The 12,118-nt window shown below is 58.2% G+C and overlaps 1 protein-coding gene across 1 annotated transcript in view; it reads left to right on the top strand.

Annotated features, from left to right (window-relative positions):
* The window catches only part of Runx3 (RUNX family transcription factor 3), a 58,804-nt gene that overhangs the window by 43,415 nt on the left and 3,271 nt on the right, over positions 1–12,118 (top strand). Inside the window, exon 5 of the mRNA XM_028875252.2 lies at positions 8,419–8,568. Within this exon, the coding sequence (XP_028731085.1) occupies positions 8,419–8,568 (150 nt within the window). The remainder of the gene's footprint in view (positions 1–8,418; positions 8,569–12,118) is intronic.

A 12,118-nucleotide genomic window follows, 5' to 3' on the forward strand; every position in this document is an offset into this window, starting at 1 on the left:
AGGCCAGTTTTCTCTGCACCCCAGTCGCCTCTGCAGTAATGAGGGGTGGAGGGGAACAGCCACCCAGATTGGAGCTGGTCCCCTGTGCCATGCAGCCACATCTCCTTCTGAAAACCCTGGCTCTTCAGAGCCCAGGCACACCGGCTACAGGATCCACACAGACAAAGGCAGTCTGCCGTGTGCACTGAGCACCAACTGCGGTCAGGGAGTCTCAGGCCATCAGAGTCAGCGTCTGCAGCAAGGGGTGGAATTAGCATGCTTCCTGCAGGGGCTCCTCATGACGGCTGAGCCAAAGGGTTTCCCTGTTCCAGGGAGGTGATGGCCCGGGCCCGATGGCTGGGGGCTTGTGGGGACCTTGACCTATGCCAGCGGGGATATGCTCCTGCCTCAGGCTTCCACTCAGGCTGGAACCCTACGGCTTGTAACAGGAGACCAGGTCCTGGGACCTCTGCTTAGTGCCCAGGAGACTCAAGAGTGTGGCTTGCACTCACATTGGTGAGTGCCATTCAGGCCTTGGAGTCAAGCTTGACTTCCCATCTAGTGCTCCAGCAGGTAGCTCTTGGGGAAGTCTCTTTGCCTCAGAGTCACCTCCTCCCATCCCCCTTAACTGTAGGTCTTGGGCAGGTCACTTACAGCCTCATTTTTCTTGACTGAAGAATGGGTTTGCACACACAGGCGACTGTACAGCCAGGAGACAGGCACTCAATGGCAGTCTGTCCATAACAAACGGTTTTAAAGGATGGAAAGGGACATGACCCCCTTCCCCCCGCCCCCGCCCCGTGTCTGGTCCTTAACCCTGCACTCCCACCTCCACCATCAGAGGGTGTCCCATCCCCCTCAGGAGCAGCAGGGCAGCTGCCTGGAGCCTCATTAAGGGGGCCATGGCTCTGCCCCCTGTCCCAAGAGCAGGCTCAGGGCTCAGCATGAAGGTGCAGCGCCCCACAGTGGGTCTGGGAGTTAGGGACAGGATGGAGAGGCCCCGAGGGTCCAGACAATGCCGAGGTCCGAAGAGTTCATCTCTGCTCATCTGCTAGCTCAGTGCTTCCTGGGGCCTGTGGATGAGGATGTGGCCCAACCTGCCCTGGGGGCCCTGGGAGCCCCCTGCCTATCTTCTCCTGGTTCCCCAACCCGCCACACCTTAGCTGGCCCTTTCTGATATAAGGTGCCTGGGAGGAGACAAAACAGGAAAAGGTAGCTGAGGTCAGAGGCTGGGATTGCTGTGTGGCCTCAGACACGTATTATCCCTCTCTGGGCCTTCTTTATAGCTCATTGTTACAACAGAGCAGAGGGGAGGGGGCTGTTCATCAAGTTACCCCATCCTTGGTGCCGTTCTCCAGGCTACCCCATCCTGGGGACATGCTTACTCCTGCCTATGGCCTACCTGGCCCAGAAATCAGGTCTCCAATGCCTAGCCTCTAGTCTCAACATGTTTGTCCTTACTCTTGGCTGGACTCAGTTTCCCTGTACCCCTTCCCTCCCACCCACCCATCCACACAGCCGAGTGACCCTGTATGTATGCACAGCCTCATGCAGTCTTTCCATGAGCCAACCCTCAGCGACATCCCCCACCCTGGGAAGGTAGCGCCATTGCCGGAGGTGACCTTAGCACCTCCAGACTCCGAGTAGGTCTCCCAGAGGCACAGGCTGAGTGTGGTGGTGGGATTTAGGAGGACTGTGCGGTTCCTGACTTTTCACTATTGACCCACAGGAAGTGTCACAACCCTCTGAGACCTGACTAGCCTCCTGGCTCTCAGCTTTCTGTGCCTTCCCCCTATTCCACTCCCAGACCCCCATGAGGTCAGAGCTTCTGTGGGTGGGTGGGGCCGGCCCCGAGTCCAGGAGCGGGAGTCTGCATCCCTGAGGCCCAGCTGTGGTTTCTGCGGCCAGGTCGTTCCCCTCTGGTGCCTTGCAGAGCGTGCCCAGGCTGCAGCCGGGTGGCCAACTGGGGCTGAGGCTGGCTCAGTGGCTTCCTGCCTGTGTGGCCTCGGTTTCTGATGCATCCCACCCAGTCACTGGGGATTGGTTCAAACGCAGGTTTGCTGAGCTGGATTCAGCATGGGGATGGGAGGTGGTTCAGGCCCTGACCACACTGGCGGTGACCACAGTTTAGGAACAACTAGCCCCGTCCGCCAGGCTCAGCAGGTGCTGGGACCTACAGTGTGGGACCCGGCTTCCTCACCCTTCCAGAAGCTGAGGGCATGGTCTGGAAGCTTCTCTTCCTCTAAATGCACACAAAGCAATTCACAGGCACCTGCCATTCCTCCAGCACTGTTCCATGTGCAGAGGCCACCACCCTGAACCCCACCTGCTGGTTCCTACCCTCCTGGGCCTCACATTCCGGAGGAGAGAAGGGGAAACAGGTTTTTCAGTGACCACGGTCAGGCCAAATCTGGTGGGGACCCCTCCTTCCTCTCTTGCACCCTCTTTCCCAACTCACCCCACTCCAGCTGCTGGCCTCTGCCAGGTACGCTCCTGCCTCGGGGCCTTTGCCCAGCTGCTCCTGTGCCAGAGTTATGCCTCCACACTGATCTGCATGCTCCCCCACGCCAGGGTTTTTGTTTTGTTTTGTTTTTTGTTTTTCGAGACAGGGTTTCTCTGTGTAGTTTTGGTGCCTCTCCTGGATCTCGCTCTGTAGACCAGGCTGGCCTCGAACTCACTCTGGCTCTGCCTCCAGAGTGCTGGGATTAAAGACGTGTGCCACCGCTGCCAGGGTTCTTTTCTTTTGCTTGTCAACCTCTTGCTCCTGGCCCTGAGGATGCCCACACGACCGTTTAGTTGGTTCTCCTTAAATAGGTCAGGAATGAGCTAAGTAAATAATGTGTTCATTTCAGCAAAGCTGGGAGGAAGCTGGAGTGGGCAGAGGGTGGGCAGTTGGCACGCGGGGCAGGGGGTGCTTCCTGGTGAGGTTCAGTCCTGAAGGAAGTGGACCAATAGCAGTGTGGCCTCTTGGGACTTGGTATGGGCAGGAAAAATGACCCAGTGCGACATACACGTGGGCCTTGGAGAAAACTGAAGTGTGGTGTCATCCTGGACTCCAGATGTGGGGGAGCTGAAAGACAGTCTAGAGAGAAAGCCACACCTGGTCATTCAGTACCCCAGAGCCTGGGAGCACCCCACTAAGGCCTGGCAGATCCAGGAGGACCGACCCAGCAGAGGAGAAAGGGTTAACCTCAGACCTCCCAGCTCCCCTAATCAGGCCCAGGCCTGGAAGCCCCAGTTGCAGCCCTGGGCGGGAGCTACCTCCCTGCCACTGGCCCTCCGCCAGCCGGCCCGGCTTGCCTGCCCAGCCACCACTGGTTTTCATCTGCTCACAGGGGGCCAATTCACAGCAGACCACCCCAGGCCCGGCACCCGCCTGCCATCCGAGCGGCTGATCCGGTGTAAATCTCCCCACAGGCCGCAGAGGAAGGCGGCAGCAGGCGCACAGTGGCTGCTGTGTGTGGGTTGCCGGAGTGGCAGGCTGCAGGCCGGCTGCTGGGAAGCTCTGCACCAGCCCAGGGCCTGCTGCCTGGGGCTCACCTTGTTCCCAGGGTCCTGCCCGACTTGGCCTCTCCCTGCATCCCACCTCCTGCCTCACTGAGGCCAGCCATGGAGCTGGCCTCTTGCCAAGCAGAGCCCAGCTCTCCTCTGTCAGAGGAACTCTGTGGGCTAGGCAGCTCATTCCAGGTTTTAGTATCACCTTGTGACCTTGGCCTGGTGCCTCCTCCTTTCCATCTGTGGGGGTGGAGGGGCAGGGGTGCTTCACAGAGGGTTGTGGCCTCGAAGTTGTATGTGTGGTCCGCCTCCGTCACCGCCACCGCCGGGCATCCTGCTCGACCTGCTGGAGGCTGGGGTTAACCCTGGCAAATGCACCAGGAATCTGGCAGGTGAAGGGACCCACGCTGTCCTGGTTGGGGACAGTAGGGGAATCCCAGTTGGACTACATAGTGTGTCCCTGGGGAGTCTCCCAGTTCGGGGGCTTTGACCTGTATCACCGGCCTGTGAAGGCGGCTGACGCCTTAGCTCTGCTGCCTGGGAGCTTTGACCCAGGAGTGCCAGGCAGGTCAAAGCAGGGCTGACACCTCCCCTGAAGGTCAGAGCCTGTGGGCTGTGTGCTTCTCAAACCTGACCTCACCCTAAGAGTGTAGGGGAGGCTCTAAGCTTTTGTCGCCATTTCACAGAAGAAACAATGGAGGCCAGGTGAGAGTCAACCAGAGCCACCATTGGCTGTCTGCAATGGTCCTGGGACTGCTGGCCGGGGAGTGAGTTAGCTGAGGTCTACCCTCCCACAGACAGGGTCCGGACACTCAGTGTGATCAAGGACCCCCAGCAGGAGCTGGCGGGCAGAGCAAGCAAGACCCTACAAGTCAGGGTCCCTTCCCCAGACACCCTTCTTCCCATGAGGGCTCTACCTTTACCAACCAAACCCATCCACCTACCCCGGGGTAGGATGACAAGCACTTGACAGGTGTGGAAACTGAGGCCCGGAGGAAAGGAACCTGGGCTGCTGTGGTTGTGTGACTGAGACTCAAGCCTGAGTTTCAGAGCAAGGCAGAACCCTCCTGGGCTCCACTGAGCCCCTGAGTCCTCGTTAGGGTTTCTATTGCTGAGATAAAACGTCTCGACCACAGGCAACTTGAGAAGGAATGGGTCTGTTTCATTCTACAGCCCTCGGTCACACTCCCTCTCTGAGGGGAGTCAGGGCGGGAAGTCAGGGCAGGAACCTGGAGGCAGGAGCTGATGCAGAGGCCGTGGAGGGGAGCTGCTTCCTGGCTTGTTCCTCAGTGATAGAGCGGGGCCTGAGAGACGTAAGGTGACATAGATGACGTAAGATGACGTAAGATGACGTAAGCCCTTTCCTTCCCAAGCTGCTTCGGGTCATCGTGTTTGAGCTCAGCAACAGAAAATTAACTAAGATGCCCGCTGTATCCCCTGCCCATGTTCCTCCCCACAGAGCGCACCCTGGGCCGGGCCCTAACACCATGTCACACCTTGAATTTCACAGCCAGGCCCCTTCCTGAGATGAGCTCTGTAGAGAGGAGGTGGCCCTCCTATGAGCTGTCAGCCTGTCAGTGGCTCTGCCCAGCCTTGCTGCTTCACCTGTACCGTGGGGGGCGCGTCCGTCCGTCCGTCCGTCCGGTCTCCCTCATGAGGCCGCGAGGGCCAGCAGCTGGTGTACCTTCCGAGCCTGCTGTGGAGAAAGCTCCCTGTACCCAGCAGGCTCCGCTGTCTCCTGCCCTTGACTGCCCTCGGGGCTGTTTCACGGGGCTCTTAGGTTGGGCCCAGAGGACAGGGAGCCTTCCTGGCAGAGGCTGTCCCGCACCAAGAGGACAGAGGGTATGAGAGAGGCCAGGCCAGTGGCAGCAGGAGGCCAGAGCTGTCCAGGAAGCGCCTGCTTTCTTTCCACTGGGGCCTGGAGGCCCGTAGGACCAATGCTAACCCTCTTATGATTTTTAAGTCAGTTATTCTCCAAGGGAGGGGACCTAGGTTAGCAGGCTGTGCGGTGGGTGGGTGGGGGTGGAGGGGAGACTGAGGCAGCCAGCACAGAAGGGCAAGACCCCAAGGGGCTGAGGCAACCAGACAGCTCCATGCTCTCATTGTGGGAAAAGGAATAAAAGGCTTTTTCTGTAGCCCTCCTCCCCGGGCACAGGCCAGGCACTTCCGTTCAGTTCTGCTCCCAGCATGAGGGCCTCAGCCTCGTGGCTCTGAGACTTTCTGGCGCCCTGGCCACGTGGGGTCAGCAGGCTCCCCTCTGCCTCTCCCTGGCAAGGGCTCCAGCATCGTACAGCCACATGAAGCAGTGCTGTGCTGTCCTCTCTTCCAGGGAGCCTGTCCTGGGCAAGCCACGGGTCCCAGCTGGCTGGGACATCTCAGGGTCTCCACTGACCCGTGGGAGCTCCAAAGGGAAACCGTCCAGAAGGGGCACTGGGCCCGGAGTCAGGGATCTGGGCTGTCTTCCTGGTCACCATCCTGGCCCCAGTGTCCTGCTCTGTCATCTGCCTCCCCCGTGGTCATTGTGGTAGGGACCCTGTAGCTCAAGGTGGAGGGAAGTGTGACCAGTGGGACCCAGGCCGCACCTGTTAGGGCCCATCCTTGAACCCAGGCTGTCCCCAAGCCCCGCTCTCCTCCCGCTGGCCACGGGAGCAGCCGTAAACACACAGCACACTGTGACTCAGACCCAGGGGACTTTGCTCGTCACTGACGACAGCGGCAGGCCTGAGGTTTTGCACCAGCCTTTGTGTGGCCCCATTGGCTGCCCTGGAGCTTGTGGCTGACTGAGCCACCCATTTCCTAGCACCCCAGCTGTCATCTGGTCAACCCGTCACCTCCCATCTATCCGGTGGGCTTCCTGCCTGTTGAAATGGCTGGGAATCCACTGTCCCCAGCTCAGCCACACATCCCTGCCACCTCCAGGAGCCTCGGAGCTGGGCTTTGGCACTTCTACTGAGCCAGAAACCACACCAGGGCACCATGATACCAGCCAGTCGTCCTCAGTGAGGCACAAGCCTTCTATCCAGTCCCCAGCCACCTGTCTCATCAGGTTCTTGCCCAGGCCTGGGGCCTTGGAGTCTGCAGCGAGCGCCAGTTCCAAGGCGCCCCAGGCCACACTTTCCCCTTTATTTCCCAGAGCCTTGGGGTGGTGACGTCTGCTGCTGTGTGTACCACTGGTTGTGGTTGGGCCTTATGGGGGAGGACATCGGGGTTCCATTTCTAATGGTGACCTGGGACCCCCTGCTCAGTTCTGAGGCTCTCCTGAGTCCAGCTGGACCTGTGGCAGCCATGTGTGGGAGCTCTGAGATCCATGAGGACCTGGCACCTTTATGAATCAGGTTCTGCCCACAGCTTCTTCAGGTCCCTCGTCCCAGCAGTGGTCAGTGGTCATGCTTTTCAAGCCTGGAGTCACTGTCCAGTCTCAGGCAGGACAGTGAAACACCTTAGTGTAGCACTCACCTTTCTGTCAATGTAGAAAAGTCCCTGTCACTCCAGACACAAAGACTTCGGCAAACTTCTCATGCTAAACGCTCTTCTGACAGTTTCCTAGCATGCCCAGGTTTAGGAAGCCCCGCCATCCTGACCTCAGACAAGCCTGCACACCTCTGAGAGGTGAGCTTGTGCCAGAGGAGACATTCAGAATCGCTTCTGTCAAGGAAAGGAGCAGGAGGCAACTGCACCTCCAGGGGATCTGACAGGCACGGCCAAGGGACATCCCGTGACATGGCTGTTCTTGTCACTCATGAGCTCTCCACGGCAGCAGGGAGGGCATTTCAGAAAGGCTGGTCACTGTCCCTACTTCACAGGTGAGGAAAGTGAGCTCCCAGGAGTGTCACGCCAAGAGAGAGTGATAGAAGAATATACCCAGGCTGAGGCCATTCTAGAAAGTTCCATGAATGGACTCTTCCTCCTCTGTTTTTCCGTGCACATAAACCCCAAAAGAGGATGGAAAGAGAAACTTGAGAGTTGGTAAGGACAGGCCCATGGTGACAAAGGGGCCTTCCTTGGTGGCCAGAGTTCACCTCTTTTTATTTTGGGAACTCCGTGTGTTGTTTAAGAAATGCAGGATGGGTGATGAAAGAGTGTGTGTGGCACTTAGTGTCACCCCCGGGGTCCCTCAGCCACCAGCAGGTGCACAGCCAGCCCGCAGCTCCTGTGTGGGCTGTGGCTGTTCAGAGGGTGGTAGAGAGGACTGGCAGTCTCCAAAATGTGACACTCCGGCCGGGCGGTGGTGGCGCACGCCTTTAATCCCAGCACTCGGGAGGCAGAGCCAGGCGGATCTCTGTGAGTTCGACACCAGCCAGGACTACCAAGTGAGTTCCAGGAAAAGGCGCAAAGCTACACAGAGAAACCCTGTCTCGAAAAACAAAAAAAAAAAAAGGAAAAAAAAAGTGACACTCCACCAGGTACATGGTCCCTTGGCCCTGTGTCTGGGCAGGGACCAGAAACCTGTATGTATACCCTCAATGACCATGCCTCTCTCTGCCCTCCTTTCTGAGGCCCCAAGGGGAAATGGGTTTGAGGGTGGCTAGGTTGGCCAGGGCTAGGTGGCCTCATGCCCTCATGGAGGTACATGGAGTGTGGGGATCTGCATGCTGCAGGGTTGAAGGTAGTATCGCCCCTGGGGGCTCCTCCTGACTCCTTGGCAATCCGCCTGCCCGACCCATTCTTCTAAGCCTATTGCCTTGGTGTTCTTTTCTGTCAGACCATGTTGAGGAGGCTTAGGTAGTTCAGAGTTTAACATCACAGCATGCTGGCTCAGTCAGAGGTCTGGGTGTGATATAAGAATGACCATTCTGAGGAGAGGTCAGGCAGCCTGAGGTGGCACATAGCCGTGTTTTGCTCAGAAAATTAGAGAGTTCCACAGAGGCCCAAGTTAGACTCCAGGAAGAACTTCCCAGCAGGGCAAGGCATTGCAGTGGCTGACGGGCTCCCCGTGCTCCACAGGGCACCGACAGAAGATAGAAGACCAGACCAAGGCCTTCCCCGACCGCTTCGGAGACCTGCGCATGCGTGTAACACCAAGCACCCCCAGTCCCCGCGCCTCGCTCAGCACCACAAGCCACTTCAGCAGCCAGGCCCAGACCCCAATCCAAGGTATGGAAGAGCAGAGACCTGTGGGGGCCAGGCAGGGGTGCGGATGAGGAGTCAAGGTGTGAGAGTCCTCCGGGAAGATGGCTCCCTGGCTGTTTCTTCGTGGACAGCCGGGGCAATCTGCAGTCTAGACTACCAAGTCCACTCATGCCTGACCCTGGGATGAGCATGAGCAGACGTGACCATTCCTCCCTCTGAAGCTCACTATTCCCTAGGGACATGGAGGTTATCCTGTGGTATGCATAAAGCCATGGCCTCCCTGCCCCCACTTGGCACACTCCACTGCCTCAGCCTTCTCCTGGTGAGGGGAAATACCATGGGGATATCTCTCTCTCTTTTTTTTTTTTTCTTCTGAGACAGGGTATTTGTGTGTGTGTGTGTGTGTGTGTGTGTGTGTGTGTGTGTGTGTGTAGCCCTGGCTGTCCTAGAATTAGCTCTGTAGACCAAGCCGGCCTTGAACCCACAGATATCTGCCTGCCTCTGCCTCCCAAGTGCTAGGATTGAAGGCATGCACCACCACAACCCAGTGTGTTGGGGATATCTCTCTCTGGGGCTGGGTGCTGTTCACACCTGAAACTGTGACCTGAGGTGCCAGCACCGCCTAGCTCAGCCCCTCCACCCAGTGTCACATGAATAGAGAGCACTAGGGCTGGACTTTGTCCCCAGTGCCTGGCTGCAAGCAGATCTCCCTGGGGTCTGTTATCCCATGACGGGTGCTTGGCCGGCATTGTACTTCTGCTAGGGGTCAGGGACAGGAGGCTGAATGCAGCTGTCTCAGGTCAGGCAGGAGCAGATGCCGAGCCACAGAGGCCAGAGGGCTAGCTGCTGCCCTGTGTGGTACCTGTCCCTTCAGATCACCCGTGCTGTCTCGGGGTCAAGGTGGCAGATGAGCGAATTGAAGCTGAAGAGGGTTGGTGCCACCCTTAGGCCACATATCCTTCTGGTGACCGAGTCCAGTGTCTCCCTGGGCCTGTCCTTAGGTGAGGACTTCTAAGCGTCTGAGAAGGGACCGAACATTAGGGTCAGAGTGGGCTGCATGCTGGCCCCTCTCTGGCCAACCGTCTGCCCTTCTCCACACTGGTCTTTCCATGAGGACGCATTGCCGGGGATGTTAACCATGTGTTCTAGGCATGATACAGTGTCAGGGCATGGCGTCAGCCCTCAGTGTATCAGGAAGCTGGCCCAAGGTAAGGAAAGGCCCTGCCCCCAGTTTGCCTGAGCCCATGGGTTTGTGGGTTTGAGATTCGGCTTTTGAGCCCTGGGCCCTTGAGGTTCATTTCTGGCCTCAGTAAATGCCCTGCATCTACCTCATGCCCAGCCCTGTCCAGGAGCTTGTCCTTGCCCCAACCCCCCAGGCCGGTACCTACAGAGCCTGACATAAAAGGGATGGATGGAGCCAGAGACACCCCAAAGTCCAACAGGGCTGGATAGTGCTTCCTGACCATCAGTTCCCATGAGAGAAGAGCACATGGTTGCCCTGCTCCAGTGAGAGGGTGTGGCCTTGGGACTAGATGCTCCAGGAGCCAGACTCAGCCTCCCACAGCCCCGGGCCTCACCTGGCCAGTGTGGCATGGATGGCTAGTCCTTCTCTTACTACATTGATATAGGACTCTTACACCCCATGTTAACTCCAATGGGCCTTTGGTGTTCAGGAGAGGGTCCCATGTACTTTGTGGTCAGGTCAACCTGACCAGTTCTAGCTCTGCCTCGCATTGGCTGTGTGACCTTAGGGAAGTTGCCTGACTTCTCTGAGCCTCGGTTTTCTCAAGTGAAAAGAGGTTAGAGTGGCTTTGGCGTGCTCAGATACGAAGAACCACACTCTCTGGTCCTCCGTCCTGATGGGACCGGGTCCCAAAGGTCCCCCAGGAAGCCTCACCGCGTTCCTTGGTGCCTGTTAATAGCTTTGACCCCTGGCTTTGGTCACTGCAGGCAATGCCAAGGCTGGGAGGGGGGCGCTTGCTGCAGGCGCCCACAATGGGGGCTTCTCACAGCTCAAAGGGCTCATTCAGCTGCACGCAGCAGCTGGGGCAATTTGGAGAAAATAAACATTTCCTCTCGCTGCTGGGTTGGCTGCTTGACAGTGGTCCCAGCAGCTCAGATTTCCTGGGGCTGGGAGGTGGAGGCCGAGGAAGCTGCCGAGGGTCCGAGGGGGTTCCTAGGGCAGGTACTTCCCCACCACTCCGGAGGAGAAGCTGGAGCAACGAGGAGAGGGGGAGGAGGGGGCAGTGGCAGCCCCATGCACCCCAGTCCCTCCTCCACTGCAGGGCCACAGTCCCACTGTCCCCCACAAGTCTCGTTCAGTCTGCTTTGAGAACAGGGTCCCCTGGTAGCGGGCAGCAGTATGCGGGGTCCTCTCATCTTGCTGGCACTGAACATCCTCTCGGCAGGACTCCTGGGTGTAGATGGACATCAGGTACCTCGACCTCCCAGACCAGCCAGGGCGTCCCCACTTTTCATTTCAGAAAGCTCCAGCTGCCTGACTCTTGTCTTCTCTCTGTACCTGGAGCCAGAGGCAGGCCTCTGTGGTCATCCATAGCCAGGCCCAGAGATGCTGATGCACACACCCCAGAGACCCAAGGAGTACCAGATACCTAAGGTCACCCGACACCTTGGGCCGACAGAGCCCAGGAAGCAGGAGGCCTGAACTCCCCATCCCCAGGCACAACTGGTTATGGCCAGAGGGCCCACTCGGAGTGGACACCAACCCCTAGGGCCTCCCCTGGTCTTTTGTCCATGATAGAGCAGACAACAGGCTGAGGCTTGGCAGGCCAAGCCTCTGGGCCACCACTTGGGTCTGTCGCGTGCCCACTGCTGCCAGGATGTGAGGAGGGCTCCAGGTCAGGGTTTCATCTTATCGGGGTCCCAGACTCATCTTATCAGGACGGAGGACCAGAGAGTGTAACGGTGGCCGTAACAAGACACAGCACCACAGGCTGCTGGACGTGGCTCAGTTCTCAGCGTTTGAAGTGTGTTAACAAATTTGATCCAGGTCCTCAGGAAATTGATGCACCGAGAGGTTAGGTGATTGACCAAGGGCACACAGGGAGTGAGAGTCAAAGCCAGGAAGATTGACAGACTCCAGAGGTCCCGTGGAAAGTCCCGCTGTCTCCACAAAGAGGCAGTGCCTACCAGGCCAGTGTTGGGACTCAGGACGTGTGCTCCGTGACCCTCATGCCTCTCCCTGCCTGGGTCCTGTTTTCCCACCAATGGGGTTAGGTTTGTTCCCAAAGCCCGTGTGAATGCTGGGATTGGGGACCTGTGATTATAAAAGTAGGTATACAGGTTGCCACACCCCATCTTAGAGCTCACTGAGAAACCCAGACCCCTGGTGCTGCTGTGTGGGGTCTGACTGCCAGGCTGGGGTCTGGACCCCCAAGTGCCTCCAGCAAGTGTTTCATGCATGTAGTTGTATGACCACCAGGTAGCTCCAGCCTGTGGGGCAGCCTTAGAAGACATAGGCTCAGGAAGTGGGGGTGAGGACCGGCAGAGCCCTCTCCCCAGCCAGGACACCACTCTACCTACAGGTGTGCCCATCCAGAGGGCATGGGGATGC

The sequence above is a fragment of the Peromyscus leucopus genome, chromosome 2, assembly GCF_004664715.2.
Source record: "Peromyscus leucopus breed LL Stock chromosome 2, UCI_PerLeu_2.1, whole genome shotgun sequence".
NCBI classification, from domain to species: Eukaryota; Metazoa; Chordata; class Mammalia; order Rodentia; family Cricetidae; genus Peromyscus; species Peromyscus leucopus.